Source organism: Alligator sinensis, unplaced genomic scaffold (assembly GCF_000455745.1).
Source record: "Alligator sinensis unplaced genomic scaffold, ASM45574v1 scaffold1_1, whole genome shotgun sequence".
NCBI lineage: Eukaryota > Metazoa > Chordata > Crocodylia > Alligatoridae > Alligator > Alligator sinensis.
In genome coordinates this window covers 292341-315089 of record NW_005842556.1, presented here as the reverse complement: position 1 = coordinate 315089, position 22749 = coordinate 292341, and the positions used below count along the sequence as shown (strand labels likewise).

Below are 22749 nucleotides of genomic sequence, written 5' to 3'. Positions count from 1 at the left end.
GGTTGGGGGGGGGGGGGGGGGAGGTCAGGTGGCCAACTGCTCCACCCACTTCTTCTCATTGCAGCCTTCTTGCTCCCCTTGTCACCTGCATAACTTCTTCCCAGAGTTCCCATTTTCTGTTCCTTCCCGCATAAAGTCCCCCAGAGTATGCTTCTTCTCCTTCCCACCCACTCTTACTGTCATATGCTGCTCTGGCTGATCCATCCCAGAGCACAGCAAATGGAAGCTCAGCCTTTGCCTGATCATGCAGCAGTGCTGGGGCTGCTGCTTGGCCAGGCAGAGGAAGGAGTTTCTATGTGCTGCGTGCCTGGGAGAGAACAGAGCCTAAGCCAGAGCCAAGCTGGACCTGACAATAAAGGGGAGGGAAGGGGGTAAGTGGGGTGGAGCAGGGCAGAAGCTCCAGAGGGGAAAGGGGGTGGAGAGACAGGAGGCTGCTTTGGCTCTGACTGGCTTCAACCTGGGGTCAAGGCCAGAGTCAGAGCCACAGCAGCCACCTAATCCCTGCCCTGCATCATATACAAATATAAACCAAAAGATGAGGAACATTTTTTCCCCATGCTGATTGGGGATGAGGGTATGGCTCATCTTATAGTTGAGAAAATGCAGCACTACTTGGGTATCGGAGGGAATGCCAGCATTCCACCTCTACTGTGCCTGTGTGAGCCTCCATGAATTATCCCCCAGCCCCTGGTCTCTTCCTAAGTACTCCAACCGCTAAATATAAGACACTGTAGATTCCTGAGAGCCATGCTGCTCTTGGCCTCTCCACCTCAAGTGTTTCTTACTGATATGTAGTTAAGACCTTTGCCTAAGGTGGCCATTGCCTATTTTCTGGTAGTTGGACTGCACTGAGTGAGAACAAATTGGTAGGATATGCTTCATAGCAGTACTCAAGGGCACAGCATGGCGGCAGCATCGACATGCACACACGGCCATGTCTGCTGGCTTCTTCCTGGTTCAGACTTTCAAAGCTATTTTGGGTTTGAGACTACCATTGAAAACTGGTGATAGTTAGCCACCTGAATACCTTTGAGTGCTGTAGGGCTAAAGTGACTTCCACTGCAGGAGGAAGTAGTCTCCCTTCTTATGTGGAAGTAACAGCGACAAGGCTCCTCGCATGCTTCACTAATTTTCAAGAGGAAGAAGTGGGTGAGTCGTGCTTTCTGGGATAGCCTGAATCACAACCTGTACAGGGCAAAGGAAACCAACTAGGGAGTGAAATTAGTTACTTCCCATTGCTCCCTGTGGGGAGCGGTCCAGAGTCAGAGTAACAGAGGTATCTCTTAACATCTTTAACTGCATGCATTTGAGACTTGATCTGGACTTGTGCTAAAGGCTGTCCCCAGGAGGAAGTGTATATCAGACCTTTCAGGCAGGGGACATACAGATCATCTGAGGTTATGTGATTCCCTTCCCACATCATTCTCTTGTGGATCATTGGCTACACATACTAGAGTGTCTGCAACATGCTAACCCCAAGGCCCCTAGGCTGCTTCTCCTGCGGTGGCTGTTATTAGGATTATGATTATTAGCATGGCCTTGATGAGGGGAGAGGAGCTTTTGTATTGTGAACCTAAGGAACACACACAAACCAAGTGGACCCTATGCATAGAACTATGCCCTGAAGTGATCCTAACATGTAATGGAGGGGAAGGAGTAGTAGATAGACTGGAAGGTAGGACTAGGATTCAGAGACACCTAAACAAATTGAAGGATTCCACCAGAAGAAATCTCATTAGGTTCAATAAGAATAAGTGCAAAGTCCTGCACTTAGGACGGAACAATCCCATGCACTTGTACAGGCTGGGGACTGACTGCATAAGCAGCAGCTCTGCAAAAAAGGACCTGGGTGTTAAAACAGACAATAAGCTGAATATGAACCAGCAGTGTGCCCTTGTTGTCAAGAAGGCTATTGGCTTACTGGGTTGCATTAATAGGAGCGTTGCCAGCAGATCGACGGAAGTGATTCTTTCCCTGTGTTTGTCATTGGAGGGGCCACACCTGGAGTCCTGTGTCCAGTTTTGGGCCTCCCACTACAGAAAGGATGAGGACAAATTGGAGAGAGTCTAGTGGAGGGCAAAAAAAATGGTTAGGGGGATTGGGGTACATGACTTCTGAGAACAGGCTGAGGTGAACTGGGCTTGCTTAGTCTACAGAACAGAAGGTTGAGGGAGGATTTAATAGCAGCCTTCAGCTACCTGAAGGGAGGTTCCAAAAAGGATACAGCTAGACTGTTCTCAGTGGTGGCAGATGACAGAACAAGGAACAGTGGTCTCAAGTTGCAGCAAGGGAGGTTTAGGTTAGATATTAGGAAAAAAAAACTTCTCACTAGGAGAGTAGTAAAACACTGGAACAGGTTACCCAGAGAAGTTGTGGAATATCCATCCTTAGAGGTTATTAAGACTTGACTAGAGAAAGCCTTGGCCGGGGTGATCTTTTTGGGGATGGTCCTGCTTTGGGCAGGGGTTTGGACTAGATGACTTTCTGAGGTCCCTTCCAACCCTAATTTTCTTTAATTCTAATGTAGGAGTGGGTATATGCCACCACATAATCACATATGTTCTGTTACTACACTGATAATTCTCCTTGAACTAACATTTTTTTTTTGCACCTGAGTGATTAAAAGACATGCTACCCCGAAGCGGGAGCCACATTCATCTCTGCATTAATACCACTGATAGTTGGAAAAGTTGCACTAGGGATGAGCTTGTTGCTATTCATACATTTTTAAGGTATCCTCATTTTCAGTTTCAATAGTATTCTAAATTCTTTGTCTCCCACTGTCCTTTCAAATCAACTGTTTTCTGGTTAGTCAAAATCCCAACTTAAATATAAAATTCTTTAGATTTTGAAAGATTTGCATGTGTCCCATTAGGAAATTTGGTCAAACCTAATCATTGAAATTGGAACCAGGATCTGATTCAGGTCTCCTTTTAACTGGTATAATCAGATGTAAATATAGAATAACTTAGAAATCTATCTTTGTAGTATTGATGTAAGCAAGGCTGGACACAGCCCAGATACCAGGAATTCCTGCCTCCTTATAAAACCGGAAGAAATATTATATGAAAATAAACCAGGGGAAAAATATAGATGTAGGAGTAAATATTATTGTTTTCTTTCATGGAACAATACATCTGAGGGCAGTTGTTTACTGCTTCTAAAATGCACACCTGGGATACACATTTTAACTGCATAATTTGTGTAAGTCTGTGATGAGGGAGTTCATAAAAACTGTGGGGAACTTTCTATGGCTTTCTAAGAAATATATAAATGTGTTTTAGCACTACTACTTCATTCTACAAATATAAATCCTGTGGAGCCACTCAAACAAATTTAATTCTTTGTCCTGCCGGTAAGTATTACATGGCTTCTTTCAAAACAAGATAATGTGGTAAATTATTTAAATATATCCTTGGATATATACATATAAGTTTCAGTGTTTTGTTTTTAAATTAACTCTCTTTTATACCATCAATATATTAGACAAGGAGAGAAGTAGTTAACTTTCAGGGAAGAGCCAGTATACAAAATACATAAAATAGGAAGTAGACCATACACAAAATTTACATAAAGGACAACACTCTAATCTCCTTTCTCATAATGCATAGCAACTGAATCTTTTAGAAAAAAAAAAAGACCTTCTTTCTATCACAATTCATCAATCCAGAATTTGGCAGACAAGCAAGGCTTTGGCACGTCTCTTCTGAGGAGTGTTTTTTAAAAAGAATTTCCTGAATTAATGTGCTTTATTTTCCTTTATTTCCCACTAATGAAAAGTTACCCTGTATTAATTCAATATATTTGAGTGTGTGTCCATCTTGGAAACTATTTCTGTTATAATTTATTTCTAAGCTCCTGATAATGTGAAATCATTTTCTCTATTCAGCTGTCAACTGTGTTGTACATATATTAGGAATTAAAAACTATGGTTAGAGACATTAATTCAGAAAGAATGTATAGCTATTGAGCTTCATGTACCCTGATAGAGTACTATGAAATGCTATTTTATGTTCTCCTTTAAAAACAAAGATAATAGAAAACAACTACCCTTTATTCTACCTCTGAAATCCTCAGAACCACGAATAGCAAGCAGAAGAACATGAAAGAGAGGGGAGGCCAAAGTTGGTCTGGGGTATGTTATAGATAGATATACATTCTTAAAATCATTATGGTGAATTATTCTCTCTGCAGATAACATGAAAGCCAAATTCATGGGTGAAGACAATCACACCACAGTGAAAAAAATCATTTTAGCTGGATTAACAGACCGTCCAGAGCTGCAGCTCCCTCTCTTTGTCACATTTTTCCTCATTTATGTTATGACTTTGCTGGGGAACTTGGGAATAATCATGTTAATCAGGATCGACCTACAGCTCCACACACCCATGTATTTTTTTCTCAGCCATTTGTCTTTTGTAGATGCCTGTTATTCATCTACCATTGCTCCAAATATGCTGGTCAATTTCTTAATGGAGAGAAAGGCCATCACTTCCACTGGTTGTTTTACACAATACAGCTTTTTTGTGGTGTTTGTCACCACTGAGATGTTCCTTTTGGCTGTGATGGCATATGACCGCTATGTGGCCATCTGTAATCCACTGTTCTACACGGTCATTATGACTAAGAAGGTCTGTGTGATGCTGGTGGCTGGGTCTTATCTCTGGGGTTTGGTGAACTCTTTGGTACAAACAGGTGGTTTGTTAAGTTTGTCCTTTTGTGGCTCTAATGTAATCAACCACTTCTACTGTGATCTCACCCCTCTCCTAAAACTGTCCTGCAGTGACATCTTCATTAATAAGATGCTACTTTTCATCTTTGGCAGTTTGTTTGAAACAAGCACACTTCTGATTATAATCATGTCCTATGTTCTCATCATTGTGGCCATGCTGAGAATTCGTTCAGTACAGGGAAGACAAAAAGCCTTTTCCACCTGTGCCTCCCACTTGATGGCTGTCAGCATATTCCATGGGACAATTCTCTTCATGTATTTCAGACCCAGTTCCAACTATTCATTGGATACAGATAAAATAGCCTCTATTTTCTACACGTTAGTGATCCCAATGCTAAACCCTCTGATCTACAGCCTCAGGAACAGGGATGTGAAATGTGCTGTCAGAAAAGTGATGGAGAGAAAAGTGTTTACTCTATGAATGCCTAACATAACATCCTACAGGGGAACTCACGGGGAGAGATATGAAACAGGAGTGCCTGTTGCTATGGAATGTCAGACCACTGACAGTGACAAAAAAGTGTTCAAGGATAAGTCTGGGCGTACTCCTTTGGTATGTTTGTAAAAGCATGCAGTATGGACATTGCATCTGTAAGTTCATAGAAGTTGTTTATACCTATAAAGCTCTGACTTAGCTGGCAATCCTCATTCAGCATAGCCTGTAAGCACATTTCTAACTTTATGGAACTGTTTTAAATTCAAGTGTATGAATGTTAGAATCAACAAGAGCAATTCCTTCTTCTTCACACCAGTGTAGAACTGGATGATATTGGGATTTTTTGGCTTTTAGGGGAAAAAATGAAAATACAAAATTTTATGTAGAATGGAAATTAAATTTAAAAAAACAAACAAACAAATAGCCCTGGATGCCAAGGCCTTCAGGATACTGGGCTCCCCAGCTTTGTGGCAGAACCTAAATTGAAATTTGATACCTGTGAGCCAGGGAGGATTCAGGGCTCCAGGTCTGTAATAGTCTGCCTGAAGAGATGCAAAGCATCATAGAAGCCTTAAAGCCTTCCTTGGCTTGCCATTGCCCCACTAGGTAGGTGACTGATGGATCAGGGAGGTGAGCTGGTAGAGAACCAAACAGTTTTCCTACCTAGTGGTCATTGAAATCAATACATTCCCGTGGAAAATCCTGGTTTAGAAAGACTTCCATTCTTCAACCAAAATTTTATGTTGGAAATATATGTTATACCTCTACAGCAATATAACCCAGCAATAGCTCTGAAAGTCTTTGGAGTTGTAGCAGGATTAATCTGACCCTTCATATTTTCTCCCATTATTCCTGCTATTAATAAACCATAAAATTACATAAAACTGTTCATTAATCTGATCTGAAGCCTCTGTGTAAATGATTCTAGGATTTGTTTTCCAGGTAGCACCTGGTACCTCCATCTGGAAATCTCCAAGGGGTAAACAATATCTACCCATTTCAGGGCAGTTGCATATCATGTAGAACTCAACAGGCAGATCAGGATTAATGAACTATCCAATGGGATCTTATGATTTGACACCTTAACTTGGAAAGAATAGGAGAAGGTAAAACATTTGAACACTGGGGGTTATTGCTGTGGAGATTTTTGCTTCTGGGCACACCATCTGAACCTGTGCCCAGGAGCAAAAAACTCTGAAGTATATTGCCCTAGAGTTTATTCATGTGAAGTACATGGATTCATGTTGGAGAAGCCCGGACTGGCAGGGGACCCTGAGGGGTCAGCCTGCCAGTTCAGGGCTGATCTGACTGGGCTCCACATCCTGTGGAGCAGCTGGCTGGGGCACAAGGATGCTTCAGCATGGGGGCTGCCTGCCAGCTAGCCCCACACTGAAGCACCCTTGTGCCCCAGCCAGCCAGAACAGCATCTACAAGTACACTGCTGTGCATGAAAATACTCCACAGTAGGGTAGTACTCATATTAACAATGACTACTCTGCTGCAAAGTTATTAGTTTTGTGTTTACTGAGGTGTTTACTGAGACATTTACTGCACAGGTAATAATCAATTGTGCACTAAATGTCTCAGTGTGCCCAGGTTGGGGTGCGAGGTCGCAAGGAACTGGGGGTTGGGGCTGGGGATCCTGGATGGTAGAGGTAGTGTTGGACCTCCAGCCAGGCCCATAGGGGAGCCTGCTGCTGGGCAGTGGGCAGCTGTCAGGACCAGGCAAACCTAGGGTGAGAAGCTGGGCAGTGGACAGCATGAATGTGACCACCAGGACCAGGATGTTGTCCAGCCCTCATCCGGTGGTCATCCTCCATGGCCTGCACTGCCCTGCCCATGACTGTGCTCTGCTCCTTCAGGGCCTCTGCCTGCTCATGCTCCAGGGCCAGGAGCTGCACCCAGAATTCCCAGTCCACCCATTCCCAGGCGTCCTCACGGGCAATGTTCTCCATCCACCAGACCAACGCATCTGCCAGACAGTCCCCTGACACCATCACCAGCTGGACCAGGAGGAGAAGTCCTGTGTTGGGTTCTTGTTTGGCGGAGTCAGCTCATCTGAAGGACCCCAACTGTGGGCTGCAGCAACCCTGAGCCCTTATTCCAGCTGCCAACTGCGGCCTCTCTGTGCAGCTGCAGGGCTTGCAGAGCCATGAAAAAGAAGCTATTTGTGATAGCTTCCAAAATTTCTGAGATAAGATGCTCTGTACTAGGGCCCATGTGGTGCCTTGCCTCAGATCGAGGGCTGGGCATGCATAGGTGTCCAGGGACTATGGTAAGTCTTCTGGGGAGGGCAACACCCAGGTGGCCGAGAGCTGAGCCTCCCATCCCCGTTTGCCCCCCAGGGACTGGTGGGCTTTTGGGTGTTGGCCGCAGGCAGCCTGTCTCCCCCCATACTGGCCAGGACAGGCCTAGCTCCTGCCATGGTTCCAGACCCTGTTGTCCTTCCTTCTCCTCTTGTAGGCCAGCCACTCTCCTGTGCAGCTGATAAACTGACAGTGCCTGGGGTTGGGAGGCGCTGGGCTCCCAGAGTGGGACAAGGAGCTGCTCACTCCCCTGCCCTCCCCTCAGTCACAATGTCAGTGGACCCTTTCTTGCTTATCTACTTCTGTTCTCCTTGGCTGCAACACTACCAGAACTGGAATATCAGTGACCCCGACCTCCCTCAGTGGAACAGAGAAGTTTAGATTTGGGGCATGAGGATTTCAAATCCTGGATCCAGCAGGTAACAGGAGGTATAGGGGTCTGGCAGGGAATCAGCAATGGGACCACCCTGCCATCCTACTTTCTAGCCCCCAAATCTCTCTTCTCCCTTTCTTTATGGATCAGAACTGTATAAGGGGGAGTCGAGGAGTCTCATGGGGAGAAGCAGGGGAGAGTGGGCAGGGGCCATGGTGGGAGAGGGTCTCACTATGATGGTGGGAGCCTGGCAGCACCTTAAGTGTTGGGAGTGGATGGGAACATGTGAGTGACCAAGGAACTGGCAAAGTCTTGAATGCCTAGAGTTCTAACACTCTGTTTGCTGCCTGTACCTCTACTTCTGGCACACATAAGTTTGGAAGACTGGGCAGGAAAAGGGTGCAGAATTGGTCAGGGTGCAGGGGTTCATCTATGGCTGGATGGCCTGGCAGGCTGTCAGTCTGCCTATTAAACTGTCCACCCTGCTCTACCTCTCTCCCTGCGTAGGAGGTAGAGTAGAGCAGAGCACTACAATCCTGCAACCTCTATAGGGTCTCTATCCCCATGCAGACAAAACAAGAAGTGAGTCACATCTAAATATTATCTCATTTCAAGAAGTACTCTTTGAAATGAGACCAGGTGGTCTGACTCCCCATCTCCAGTGAAACTTGAAGCAGCATCGAAACAGCCTTTCTGTTTCGAGGGAATGGAATGGAACAGCTATTTTGACTTAAAATGAAATTTGAGATTAAACACTTCCATTGAAACTCAAGTCAAAATGGAATGGTGCTATTTCACACAGCCCTAATAACCAAGAGGAAATGCTAAACACAGGGATAGCTGTGAACTCCTAACCCTCTCTGTGTGTGTCTACATGAGATGCTGACTGCACAGTAGCCAACAAATACTGCTCAATAATGCATCTTAGCATGGACAGTGTTAATACACTACTGCTCATTATTATTAGGCTACTGTGAAGTAGGGTCACCTAACACTAGTGGCATGGGCAGCCTCTGTGTGTGCCAAGACTGGGGGGTGGGGGGAGGGGGTGGGAGGCAGGCAGCATAGCAGCAGATAAAACGGGCAGAAAGCAGAGCTGTAGATCAGAAGAGCAGAAGGGGATAGAAAAGGCACTCAGGGAGTTTGTAGAGCTAATTTGTGCTACATTTGCCAAAATGGTTGGCCCACATTGCCAAAATGTTTGGCCCGAATTGAAAGACCTCACTAATCCACATCTCCCACCTCTCGGAAGAGCGTCCTCAGCACCAGGCTGTAGAATAGATTAAGTGCAAGTTCTCCCTAGTGTTAGAGCTGGGCCACTAGGAACCCAAAAATATACCATTAAGTATGCAATAAAATGAAGGAAAACTATCAGTACTAGTATTAGCAGTCCCTGTTGTCTCTTTCTAGTTATGCATTTTATCCAATGAGTGTTTAAAGGCAAATTCCACAAACACTCCTAGAAAAAAGAGACTGGAATTGAGTACTCTATCTTCCCAGATAAGTCCTCCTTACTCTTTTTTTTTCACCTGTTCTCCTTCTAGCTATCCTTCTTTGCCAAGCAATGGCTCACCTTCAATAGTAGTTTGAAGATATACCAATACTGCCTGGACCATGGCTTGAGGCTTAAGAAGTAGAAGACAAGGGTTCAAACCCTCTCAAAATTGGGGAGCAGGAGCTGGGAGATCCTTATTTCCCAGTGCCAGCTCCATGGTCATAGGGCCAGCACTGGAAAATCCTTATCTCCCAGCACCAGCTCCGAAGTTGTGGGACTGGAACTGGGATATCTTAGGCCCCCACTCCCCTATCGCAATGGCAAAGCAGGAGCTGAGAGAAAAGGATCTCCCAGGCCCCACTCCCTCATCATGATCTCAGAGCGGAAGGGAGAAGGCTGGGAGCTCCCTGGTGCTGGTGCAGGGGAATATAGTTCCTACCTGGGCTCCAGTGGTGGGCCCACCCCAGCAGCAGGTAGCTCCCAGGAGCAGGGAGCAATCTCCTACCACCTGCTGGCCAGCTGACTGAGAGTACATTTGCTTCTGGTCAGGCATCTATGTGAGCACTACTGTGCAGTAACTAATCTCAAGTAAATTTGCTACTTACATTTCATGTAGCAAATTTACTCACAATTAGAGCAATTTACTGCACGGTAAGGATGTTCATGTGTAGATTCCCATGATTACTGCACAGGAAACTGCTCTACAGTAAAGCACCTCATGTGGATGCATCTTAAGTGAACTAAATCCCATCAGGTCACTGTCTATTTTAGCAAATCTGAGCAAGCTACACCGTGACAGAACCACATTGGGCTGTCTATAAATCTGTCCCTTTACAGAATGGAGATCTAGGCTTGCTGAATAGCAACTTAAGTCAAAAGAGGCTTAGATGAGAAAAAAATCTAGGCTATGGTGTTTCTCAGTAAAAAAATGAATTGCAGTGGTGCTTGGGCATAAGTTAGGTGGTGTGGTGAGACCCATTACTTGAATTTCTTCTAATCTCTAGTATAGATGCCTAGGGAAGTTTGCAATCCAAAAGTAAAACATCTACTAGGTTGTGTAGTAGCACCAATTTCAATCCCTTTGGGGTTCCTAAATTCCACTAAAGTCTTATTTATGTGTCTAGGAACTAATCTGAATTTGTCTCTTGGCAAAGTTGAGGCTGCCCCGATTATCTAATTGTATTTTTCTATACTTTAAGTTTTCTGGATTTTAGTGTCACTCTACTTTTCTTTTATGCAGTTTAAAGGGTTGAATGAATTAATGTGGTGACTTGCTTTGAAACTACAAGCGTCTACAGAGGAAAGAGAAATTTGGTGTAACCCTTGGCGACATGCTAGATTGGGCGATATGGTAGCTTCTGGATCCTGAGGGTGCCAGTAGCCCTGGGAACCCCCTTCAGCAGTTCTGCTGACTGAGGTGTCCCTTGGAGAGGTGTGTGCCTCAACCTTACTGCCCAAGAATGTACTTAAAGTCCAATAAACAAATGGGTTTCTTTATTATACACAACTATATACAGAAAAGAAATGATTACTCAAGAGAAGATAGATAGGTAGATAGATAGATAGATAGATCCAACAATTTCAATAGAATTTACAACTACAACAATAGATGAATAATTCCATCACACCAGCTGGGGAAGGTGGACTCTTTGCTCTTTCTTGGTAACTCAGCAAAAACAAGTCTCTGAGCAGCCACTGCAGGTAGTAGGCTTCTTTTTTTAATTTTTTTTTTAATTTTTTATTTTTAGTATCCTTCTGAAAAATGCATCTCCTGCAAACAGTAGGGGTTCAGTGTCCCCTCCCACACCCATGCAGACTTGGGACTCTCCAACCCGCTCCCTCTATGGGGTGTCTCTCTCCCCAGCACCTCCACATGCAGACAGGGGATTCCCTCTGCAGGTCTCTGTCCCTGAAGTACAAGCCTTTCCAACTCAAACAGAGGACTTCCCTCTGGAGGTCCCTGACCACTGTTCAGGCAGCTTCTCCCAGCTCCCAGATAGCTTACCACTCCCTCCTCACTCTTTCTCTGGGTACCTGTGTCCCTGATTGCATAGCTATGACTGAGGTGGGGAACCAGCTTCTCCTGGGATGACTCAGGCTTTCCTCTGTCCTAAAGTCTGCTCCCCAGCAAGCTTCAGCTCCATTTCCTCTGCCTGGGGCTGGGGAGAAGGGGCTGAATGTCTGCCCCTGTCTCCAGGCTGGTGTAGCTCTACTACAGCTTCTCTCTCCAGCTGCTTTTCCTTCCCTCAGCTTTTATGGCTCCATAGTAGCCTATCAGAGCTTGGGGTTTGTAATGGGGGCTCTGGTTACAGTTCAAATCCTCCAGTAAAAAGCATGCATTGTGCACAGCATACCTTCTGTTTGGAAAAACTGTTCCACCCTCTTCAAACTTTTTGCCACCTTTCTTGCAAAGTTCTTAAGCACAGCTCAACCACTCAGCTTGCAGCCAAGTAAGCCTTTGCAGCTATTACATTGGTATATAGTTGTTTGCTTGAGCAACAAAAATACTGAACTAGGTCCAATGGTTTGAAGATGAAGCAAAATAAAATCGGGCTAGAAATAAAGCAAAGTTATGTTTTTACTAACTATTGGTGATACTTGCCTTGGGATATAGTTAGATTTTCCATGACCTGCCTTGTTTAAGTCAAGACTGAATATCTTTCTAAAAGATATACTACAGCTCAAACAGGTGCTATTGACTAGGTGCAGAGATCCTTAGACAAAATTATCTGGTCAAGACCATCCAGGGCAACCAGGGTGATCACAGAGTAGTCTTTAAACTGATTAATCAACTGGCATAGCTGCATGTGCATTTAAGTATGACTAAAATTAATGCACATTAAACTAATGCACATTAAGCAAATATTTGCAGGTGTTTATATGTGCAGGGACTTGGTGTTAAAGTTAGGTCAAAGTCCCTGCAGCCCTGCTATGTGCCCCTGTTGCCATTGGAGAGAGCTCTAGCCTCCAGCCACATGGCTGCCAGCACTTGGCAACCATGTTGAAGCCAGAACCAGCTGCCAGCACCTGGCAGCCATCTGGGAAACTCTGACCCCTGGCCAACCCCTTCCCTGCCCAAGAGCCATAAGCCCAGCTCAGGGGTAGCACACAGCAACTTCCTCCTAGCCCACCCTTTCTCCCCACACTAGGGCTGCTCCAACCCCTGCACTGCCCTTGCCCCTGCCAGCAATGATCCATGCCCCACAGCTCCAGCCCAGCCTCTGTCAGTGATGACCATTGCCCTGCACTGATGCTAGCCGTGGTGCTGGCCCTGTTGGTCCCAGCAGGCCCCCTCCACCCAGGCCCCAGGATAGCTGCTCACCTGCCAACAGGGGCCAGGGCACCAGTTGAGAGAGGTTCTACCTGACCCCCTCCTTCTGCGCTCCCCAGTTCTGCCCACATTCCCCACTACCAAGAACTCTCCTACCTCCTGCTTACCCCCAGTACCACTCTCAGGACACACATGGGTGAAACAAAAAACTAGATTACCCTTACAGCATCCACTCTCATCCCTCTCCCCTCTTCCCACAACAAACAGAACCCCCTCTCCCTCCCCCCTCAGCCAACAGAGCCCCTCCAACACCCTACCTACTCACCAACAGTTTAAAACAAACAAACAAACAAACAAACACCAGGCAGGCCTCAGGTTCCTGGACAATGACCTGCATTTTCATTCAGGAGGTGGGCATGCTCGGGTGGGATGGACTTCACCTCTCCCCTAAAGGAAAGTGTGTCTTCTCTTCCAGGTTGGCTGATCTTATACAGCATGCTTTAAACTAGCTTCACTGGGGGATGGGGCCACAGGAGGACATGGGGACACCTCCCAGCCAAGACAGATGATGACAACAAGAAGTACCCAGGTAAGTGACAAGGTTCCAGATAGTCCTAGAATTCCTAGGAGGGGGGAGCATGCGTGGAGACATGCAGACAGCAGACAGGAGGCCTTAAATGCCTTTACACTAATGCTCAAAGTATGGGGAATAAGTAGGAGGAACTCAGCCTCCGGATAGCTAGTACAAACCCAGACATAGTAGGGCTCACTGAAACCTGGTGGGATTCAACCCATGATTGGGCAGTAAATATTAGGGGCTACAGACTATACAGACAGGACAGAACATGGAGGAAAGGCAGGGGTGTGGCACTCTACATCAAAGAGCAATATACATCCTCAACTAATAGGATGGGGACAGACGAGGGGCAGACTGAAGTGCTCTGGGTCAGAATACAAGGGGTTCGGGGGGAAAGGGACTCAATGGTGAAGGTCTACTACAGACCACCCAACCAGGGGGAAGAGCTGGACTGGGAATTTTCAGGTCAGCTCACGGAGACAGTTAAGTCAAGGGATGTGGTTGTCACAGGTGATCTAAACTACTTGGACATTTGCTGGGAGGAGCAGTCAGCCAGGTCTGACTGCTCACATAGGTTCCTCGCTGGGATACAAGACCTCCACCTAACCCAGGAGGTGCACAGTCCCACCAGGGGAAATGCCCTGCTACACCTGGTCCTGGCCAGAGGCAATGACCTGGTGAGGGGACTCCAGGTCCTTGACCACTTGGGCAATAGTGATCATTGCCTACTGGAATTCACCATCCAACGCAGGGTGTCAAGGGCCTGCAGCAAGGCAGCAGCCCTTGACTTCAGGAGGGCCGACTACAACGAGTTGAGGAGATTGGTAGGAGAGGCACTGGGGTCCTGGAGAGTAGGGGAACTAGGTGTCTAAGATGAGTGGTTGTTCCTTAAGCAGATGATCCTCCAAGCCCAAGGGGTGACAGTCTCAATGTGAGTCAAAGGGGGCAAGAGCGCTCAAAAGCCCCCTTGGCTCACCAAAGGCATTCAGGAACATCTCAAAGCCAAAAAGGAGGTGTACATCCAGTGGAAGGGAGGGGCTATCACCAAAGAGGATTATACCTCCATAGCAAGAGTCTGTAGGGAGGCTGTTAGGAAGGCTAAGGCAGAGACGGATCTAGGGCTAGCAACAAGGATCAAGGACAACAAAACATCCTTTTTTTAAATACATAGGGAATAAAAAGAAGGCACCAGGCAACATGGGGCCCCTGCAGGATACACTTGGCAATCTGGTGGTTGCACCAGATGAAAAAGCAGATTTTTAAAACAAATTCTTTGCCTCCATTTTTCTGAGCAGGGACTGGGAATTCTCTCCCACCAGGATTCAGGATGGACTCAGAAGTGACTCTCCCAGGCCTAGGATAAGGGAGGACTGAGTTAGGGAACTTCTGGAGGGGCTGGATGTGTTCAAATCAGCAGGTCCAGACGCTCTCCACCCTAGGGTGCTGAGGGAATTGGCAGGGGTCATCACAGGGCTCCTGGCATGGTTTTATGAGCACTCATGGTGCTCTGGCCAGGTGCCAGAAGACTGGAAGAAGGCCAACGTGGTCCCCATTTTCAAAAAAAGAAGGAGGGAGGACCCAGGCAACTATAGGCCTGTTAGTCTTACTTCAGTCCTGGGGAAGCTCTTTGAAAAAAATTATCTAGCAGTAGATCTGGGAGGGACCAGAAGTGGGAAGGATGCTCAAGGGCAACCAGCATGGGTTCATTAAGGGCAGGTCCTGTCAGACCAACCTGATAGCCTTCTACAGTCAGGTCATAAAATGATTGGATGCTGGTGTCACAGTGGATGGTGTCTTTCTGGACTTCAGGAAGGCCTTTAACACTGTCTCCCACTGCATAAAAAGCTAGGTGACTGTGGCATCGATGCCTACACAGTCAGATGGGTTGCAAATTGGCTAGGGGACCGCACCCAGACAGTGGTGGTGGATGGGACATATTCGACCTGCAGGGAGGTGGGCAATGGAGTCCCCCAGGGCTCATCCTTGGGCCCGTACTGTTCAATTTCTTTATCGGTGACTTGGATGAGGGGGTGAAAAGCACTCTGCTCAAATTCGCTGACGACACCAAGATTTGGGGCAAGGTGGGCACACTAGAAGGGAGGGACAGGATACAACTGGACCTGGACAGGTTACAGGGGTGGGTGAATGTGAAAAGGATGGGATTCAATACTGACAAGTGCAGAGTCCTGCACTTGGGCAGGAAGAACCAGAAGCATACCTGTAGGTTGGGGAACTCCCTTCTTGAAAGCACAGTGGCAGAAAGAGATCTTGGAGTCATTATCGATTCTAAAATGAACATGGGCCACCAGTGTGAGGACATGGTCAGCAAGGCTAACTGCACCTTGTCATGTATCCACAGATGCAGCATGAGCAGGTCCAAGGAGGTGATCCTCCCTCTCTACGCGACACTGGTCAGGTCACAGCTAGCGCACTGTGTCCAGTTCTGGGTGCCACACTTCAGGAGGGATGAGGCCAGCTTTGAGAGGGTCCAAAGGAGGGCGACTCGCATGATCAGGGGTCAGCAGGGCAGGCCCTATGAGGAGAGGCTAAGGGACCTGGACCTGTTCAGCCTTCACAAGAGAAGGCTGAGAGGGGATCAAGTGGCCATCTATAAAGTTACCAGGGGGGACCAGAGGGGAATGGGTGAGACCCTGTTCCCCTGAGCATCTCCCAGAGTAACAAGGAATAACGGCGACAAGTTGATTGAGAGTATGTTCAAGCTAGACATCAGGAGGCACTACTTCACAGTCAGGGTGGCCAGGATCTGGAACCAGCTTCCAAGGGAAGTGCTGCTGGCTCCTACCTTAGGTGTCTTTAAAAGGAGGCTTGATAACTACCTAGCTGGGGTCATATGAGTTTAATTTAGTAGGGGTCATAAGAGCCCAGTATTCATTCCTGCCCAGTGCAGGGGGTCAGACTTAATGATCTGCTTAGGTCCCCTCCAACCCTACATGTATGAATCTATGAACTATTTATAATATTTTGGGTCTGCAAGCCCAGGGTGGGGGGCCATGGAGAAAGGCTTAGGGGGCAGGACCCCGGGGCAGCTGTCCAGCTCTCCAGCCCCTGGATGTTCCTTGGGGCAGGGCAGACCTAGCACTTAATTTAGTGTCAGGTTGAGTCTACATGTGTATTAATGTGGATTAAGTAATCGTGCCTAAATTTGATACCTGCATTTACGGGTATCAAATTTAGGTATGATTAGCTCAAGTTAATTCACATTAAGGGGGAACATGTGTAAACACATACCCATAATGTGCATTAACTTAGGCTAACGCACATTAACACATCTTGTATAGGTGCGCCCAATGAGCAGTCAGATTTATCTAATTCATGGCTGCAAGCTGTCTCGTACACTAATGATAATAGTATAACCATTATTCTTTAAAGAAGCCAGACACAGTGAAGATGGGTCTGTTGTGCTCCCTGTTCTTTACAAAGCCTCAAATGTATGGATTTCTTCCAACTTTCACCTGGATTTTGATTTTAGGGAGGCCTAAAGAGTGAATAGAGAATGAGCCTTTGATGTTAAGTTAAACTGTGCCCACTGTATTAATGGAGTATCTTTGTCTTTCTGTGGCACGGCAACATAGACAGAGTTTGCTTGAAAACCAATCAAAGTCAAATAAAAAAACCCCCAAGCACTTAGCATGTGCAACAAAACAAGACCTTTGTTTTTAATTATTCAAGACACCCAGGAGGTCATCATAATAAGCCCCTCTGTGCCTAATCATAAAATGCATTAGAGTGCCCTGCTTCAGGGTTTAAATGCCAAATAAAAATACATATATACAGTAGCTGTCTCTCTAAAAAAAAAAAAATCCCTTACAGAGGAAGAATGATCAGTTACTCACTTCTAGAGGCAGGTGTGATATACTATTTCTCCCTCTCCATGTTGTGGGGGTAACTGTTTTCCCTGAGTTCTCATACACGCATATGACCTATTTTCCCAGATGCTTGGAAATAGGATGCTAGTCAATCAAAATGCTGACCTCCTCAGGCAGACACTTGCTATTTGTTAATTTGTTCTCACTCTCAGGTTACATTTTACTGGGGAAATGGATATATTTTGTAGAAGATCCTGAAAGATCTTCCTGGATATGAGGTAAAATACAATATTATACAGAGAAATTGGTTGCATCTTATACTTTGGATCAAAATAGGATTCAGTTACAGAGTTCTGCTGCAAAATTTGAGGCTTTTTAGAATCAGGATTCTAGCCAGGATTTCACATTTTAAGTATGGAAACACTGACTGCTATTTTCTCAGGAAGTAGGATAGATGTGTACCTTTATAGACTGACTAAATAAGAAGAGCACAAGCTTTTGTGAACCCAAGTTCACTTCATCATACATGTTTCTCTTCATTACACAGATTGTGCTGGGGAAAAAGAGCTGCCAATGAAAGCTTAACTTAGACCAAGGTATCAGTGAATTTAGAATGTGATCTCCTTCTTTACTGCTTTACAGATTCCTATTAATGCTGCTTATTGAAGGAACTTTTCTTTAACAATAGTCCTAATATCCAATTTGCACAGTGTTGCTGTGGTTCTACTATGTGTCCTGTTGCTGTTATGATGACTGTTATTTGTGTCTACTTTCTGTTGTCATTTATAGCTTAGAGTCCCATTGCGCTAGGAAGCTTGGAAACACATTTAAAAATGTAATAGCAAATGTTAAAAATCATGGTTCTCTACATAGCTGTGAGAGTTGTGAGAAAATACAGGACCTGGTGCACACTAGCTACATGGGTATATAATTGGTGTATGCTGACACAATCTAAGACATACAATTGGTCCTTCAGACTATGTTATACCAGGTTATAGGGGGTTAAGTATTTCCAGCACCATGCTCTGATATAAAGAGAGGTAAGACACCATGCACAGTTAGCACATTGGTACAAAGTTGTAAGGTAGCAACACATTATTCGACAATGGTTTTAGGGTGGGGAATAGTCAAAGACATTGTTGGTTAATGGTGTATTTGGCAGAGGTTCAGTTTCTTCTCTCAGTTTCACTTTTGGCCATTGCTCTGTGGCAGCTGTCTTTATACTTGTGATGGTCCATGAAGTGCTTGAAATGGATGACCTTTTACCACTGGATGTTATTGAATGGTGAGTGCTAGCAGTTTTGCAATCCAGATGGAGAAGACAGGAAGGGGTAACAAAGACCAAAACATTACTAAAATCTGCATGTTATGGGAGTGGGGGTGGTAAATCAGGTCCTTAGCTTTATGCAAAGTTACTTAGGGTTCTGGAGCAGATCCAGGAGATCTCAGTCCTTGGTTTGGGAAAAAATTCTATAGTGTGAGGTCAGACTGAATTGTGTTACAGAAGCCTTATTTCCTGAGGTCCAGGGTCAGTAGTGAAGATAGGCTCCTAAATGTTAAGATGTAGGATTGCTTGTGTACTGTACATAAATCAGACACTGTATAAAATACATAATAATATTAGGAGTTGGAACTAAACCCAGAATTCTTCCCTCTCATGTAAATACCATAAACATTATGCCATGCTCCTACTCCTTCTAATGCTTTCCCTCTAACCCAGTAAGTCTTGAATTGTTTATTTGTTGACGCATCTACATGTGGCTGTATGGCAACAATGCTATGGCAGTGTGCTTTAGTACTTCCTTTTGGAAGTACTAAAGCATAGCTCAGTACTGGTGGTTACTACACCGTGCGCACAGCGCATGCTTAGATTTTGTAGCGACATTACCGTAGTAGTGCGTTATAGCCGGGGAGCGCACTGCTATGGCAACATAGCTGGTGATCACGTGTAGACAGACATGATTGCTACGTTGTTGTAGTGCGACATATGGCAACGTAGCGCATCATTATGTTGCCATAGGGTGATATGTAGATGTGCCCTATTTTTTTTCTGCGGAGTACTACAACTTCAACAAGAATGGTAGAGAATAGCACCCTACTCACATACATTTCCCATACATCTTCTGTACATGCTCACAATGGTCCTTAGCATGGTGGTTACAATACTCTCCTAACTGTAGGATCATGCAAGGGAAGGAACTGGATGCTTCTCCCAGTTTTAGGGCAAGTAATTTAAAGACTAGGATATTAAATAAGAGTATTTACATATTACCACCTCCTCTAGCTATCTTTTTTAAAAAGGTGGTAGCCACTGCTCCATTTTGTTTGGAACTTGATCCTGTCAGTGTGCATTAGGCATGTTTGGAAAACTCTTTCTGGGTCAAGTTCCTTCCGGGGGCGTATTAGAGGGACAGATTGAGCTTAGGTAAGAGTTTGGTTCCAAGCTGTTCAGCCCTGCCAAACTTCTAATCAGCATATGTGCAGGAACAGAACATGGAGGTAATCCCCAGGGCTGCAAAGTCACACAAGCTGCAGTGGTTGAGGAATTTAGGCAACTCTGAGATTAGGCAGCAGGCTGCGTGGCAGATTTCAGGATCATAGCCTTGGCCTTGGTCTCTTAAATTCCACCTTTAGGTATTCAGGTTTTTTTCATAGATCTGATTCTTGGGGAAGAATTATGTTTTACCTAGGGCATAACCAAAATGGAGCTTACAGCCAACTCTGAGTTACCTGACTGAAGTGTCAGAGTGATTTTACTACTCTTTCTGGGCACATAAGTGCCCCTGTTACAGGAATAGGGCTGTTCTCTAGAGATATGTAGACATACCTCTATTCTTATAATAGGGGCACTTATGCACCCACTTAAAGCTCGTTAGGTAACTCAGAGTTAGTCACCAGCTCTACTTCAATCATTCACTCAATGAAACAGAACTCCTCTTTTAGTGTTCACCATGAAAAAAGAGCTTCAAATATAAAACTAGCCTTTCTTTTCCAGGGCAAAATACCCAGACTATTTAGAGCAGGAGAGGACTTCACTTTAATGTTCTTGTTTGGCCCACAACTTATCTTGGAGTGAAAAATTTAATAGAATTAATAATCATTACAATATTCTTAAAATCCACAGTGTAGTGCCTGATTAAAAACATATCATATGAGTGTTGCAGGTAGATGACACTGCACTTGTGTATGAGAGATGATAGACTGCAAAAGGTCTTGACACTAAAAAAGAAGTTTGATGAACTGGGGCAGAGAATGCCACAGGGAGGATCCAGATGTGCAAAAGCCTAACCTTTAAGGTGCTATACCACTTTGCCTCATATATCTTAGCCTGATTTCCTCCTTTATTTCCTCTCTTCCCTTTCCTCGTGCTCCTCTTGAAGGGATTTCTTACTTGTTCTGTTCTCTTACTTCTTGCTTCAGACTGTTTCCTGTGCAAGTTCTTCAAGCATCTTTCATTCTGCCTTCATATCTGCATCTGGTCAGAGCTGCTGGGCTACCTTAGTATGTTATTGAATCTTTTAATATTGGTATTTCCCACAAAGCCATGGCTCCTGGAGTCACATTAACACTTGACAATCTGTCCCCCTCCCTCTCTCATAGCCCACATGATTGGATGTGCCAGGCTGAAAATAAGGCTGATGTAAGTATGAGAAAACAAATATTTAGCCAAGGCTAGTTGAAACTTTTTTAATGAACTATCATTTTCTTTGGAATTTGTTGACCATTTGAGCAGTTGATGTGATTTCAGCTGAGGTTAGTGAAATCTGACTGATTTCCTGTTGCTTCATCTGCCTTGTAGGTGGCTGGGGAACTCATTGCTTCTGGAAGACTTCCTCAGAATTGAAAGTTTCCAGGCATCCAGGGCCTGTGGTTCAGGTGCTCCATTCCATTCCCTTTTTCAAGATTTTCAAAAGTTCAATTTTAATTTCTACTCAGTATTTCAAAATACCAAGAATCTGCCAGGAGATGAAATTACATTAATTCCCATTATTCACAAATCCACAATTATACTTGTGTTGTGTGTGTTTTTTCTTTTTAAAGCATGACGTTTAAACCAACGTTACCAGTTTTGCAGACCTTACTCATAATATTAAAACAGTTTTGGATTAGCAGCACAATAGAGAGATGCAATGAGAATTAGTGAACAGATCTGGGACACAACGAAGACATTGTGTGTATCCAAAAGGATGCTCTGAAAGGAGATTGAATTTGTATCTCAGGGATGAAATCGATGGTATCAGAACTATGCAATATACTATTAGTGAGTATTCAATATAAAGAAGCCAGCTAATGAGCTTCAGAAATTACAGGAGTATTTTACTATAGATATACCTTTTCAAAGCACCATTGCTAACTGGAAACTTTATAATCAATATGAATTACATTAAGGAAAGCAGATTTCTACGTTTCCAAGGCCTCTTTTACAGCCTCACTCATCATGAAAAATGAGTGTAAACTAATTCAGAACCTTGTCCAACATGTTTATAGCTTGTTTCTGGGCATATATCCAAACCAAATGGTGTAATTCGTATTTATTTCATGCAATGATCTTTTTTTTTCCTTTTGTACTGATCACATTTTTTATCCCAGCAGGTATGCTATCTTTTAATATCATATAAATGGCTGCAGGGAATCACTCAGTGGTGACACATTTCATCCTCCTGGGCCTAACTGATCGTCCAGAAATGCAGGTCCCCCTGTTTGTGGTGTTCCTGGTGGTCTATATTTTCACTGTGGTGGGGAATCTTGGAATGATTGCATTGGTCTGGATTGATCCTCAACTTCACACTCCCATGTATTTCTTTCTCAGTAATTTATCTGTGGTAGATCTGTGCTATTCCTCTGTCTTTGCTCCAAGGATGCTGCTGAATTTAGTGGAGAGTAAAACTATTTCATACTCTGCATGCATTTTCCAGCATTTCTCTTTTGTTGTGTTTGTGACCACAGAAGGATTCTTGCTGGCAGCAATGGCATATGACCGCTACGTAGCTATCTGTAACCCACTGCTTTATACTGTGGTTATGTCCAGGAGAGTCTGTATTCAGCTAGTGGTGGGATCATACATTGGTGGGCTCATCAACTCTTTGACACACACATGTGGCCTACTGAGGCTGTCATTCTGTGGGCCCAATGTCATCAACCATTATTTTTGTGACACTAATCCATTACTGAAACTCACCTGCTCTAATGACCACATCAATGAAATTCTGCTTGTAACCTTTTCTGGAGTTATTGCCATGTCCACTCTCTTGATTGTTGTCATTTCCTACATGTACATTCTCTTCTCCATCTTGAGGATCCATTCAACTGAAGGTAAATGTAAAGCCTTTTCCACCTGTGCTTCCCACCTCACTGCTGTCACCATGTTCTATGGGCCTGTAAGTTTAAGTCACATACAACCCAGTTCCAGCTACTCACTGGAACAGGAGAAGGTCTCAGCCGTATTTTATACTCTGATTGTCCCCATGATGAACCCCCTCATCTACAGCATGAGAAACAAGGAAGTGAAGGATACATTTAAGAAGATGATACAATGGAGAAAATGTTTTCAGTTAATGTGCTTATGAAGTTGATTCTAATCGATTAATAAAAAAAGTATAATAATTTGTTTAAAAAAGAGAGGAGGACTATGGGCTTCATTTTGTTGCCTTGATTTACATACCTTACATATGTTCAGGATTTAATTGAAGCTTAAAAATCTGAATCAGGGGCCTGAGGTACTGGGGGGGGGG

The 22749-nt window shown here is 44.7% G+C and overlaps 2 protein-coding genes across 2 annotated transcripts; both read left to right on the top strand.

Annotated features, from left to right (window-relative positions):
- Positions 1 to 4214: 4214 nt before the first annotated feature.
- On the top strand, positions 4215 to 5153 carry LOC102373257 (olfactory receptor 1052-like). The gene has a single exon (XM_006032222.1). It carries the CDS (start codon positions 4215 to 4217, stop codon positions 5151 to 5153), a length of 939 nt encoding a protein of 312 aa, XP_006032284.1.
- Positions 5154 to 21262: 16109 nt separating this feature from the next.
- On the top strand, positions 21263 to 22584 carry LOC102373004 (olfactory receptor-like protein COR8). Its single transcript, XM_006032221.2, has 2 exons — positions 21263 to 21278; positions 21647 to 22584. Exons 1-2 carry the CDS (start codon positions 21263 to 21265, stop codon positions 22582 to 22584), a joined length of 954 nt encoding a protein of 317 aa, XP_006032283.2.
- Positions 22585 to 22749: the final 165 nt, after the last annotated feature.

Bases quoted from the DNA above. Each gene is read 5' to 3' on its own strand.
- LOC102373257 (XM_006032222.1), top strand. From the start codon at position 4,215: ATGGGTGAAGACAATCACACCACAGTGAAAAAAATCATTTTAGCTGGA.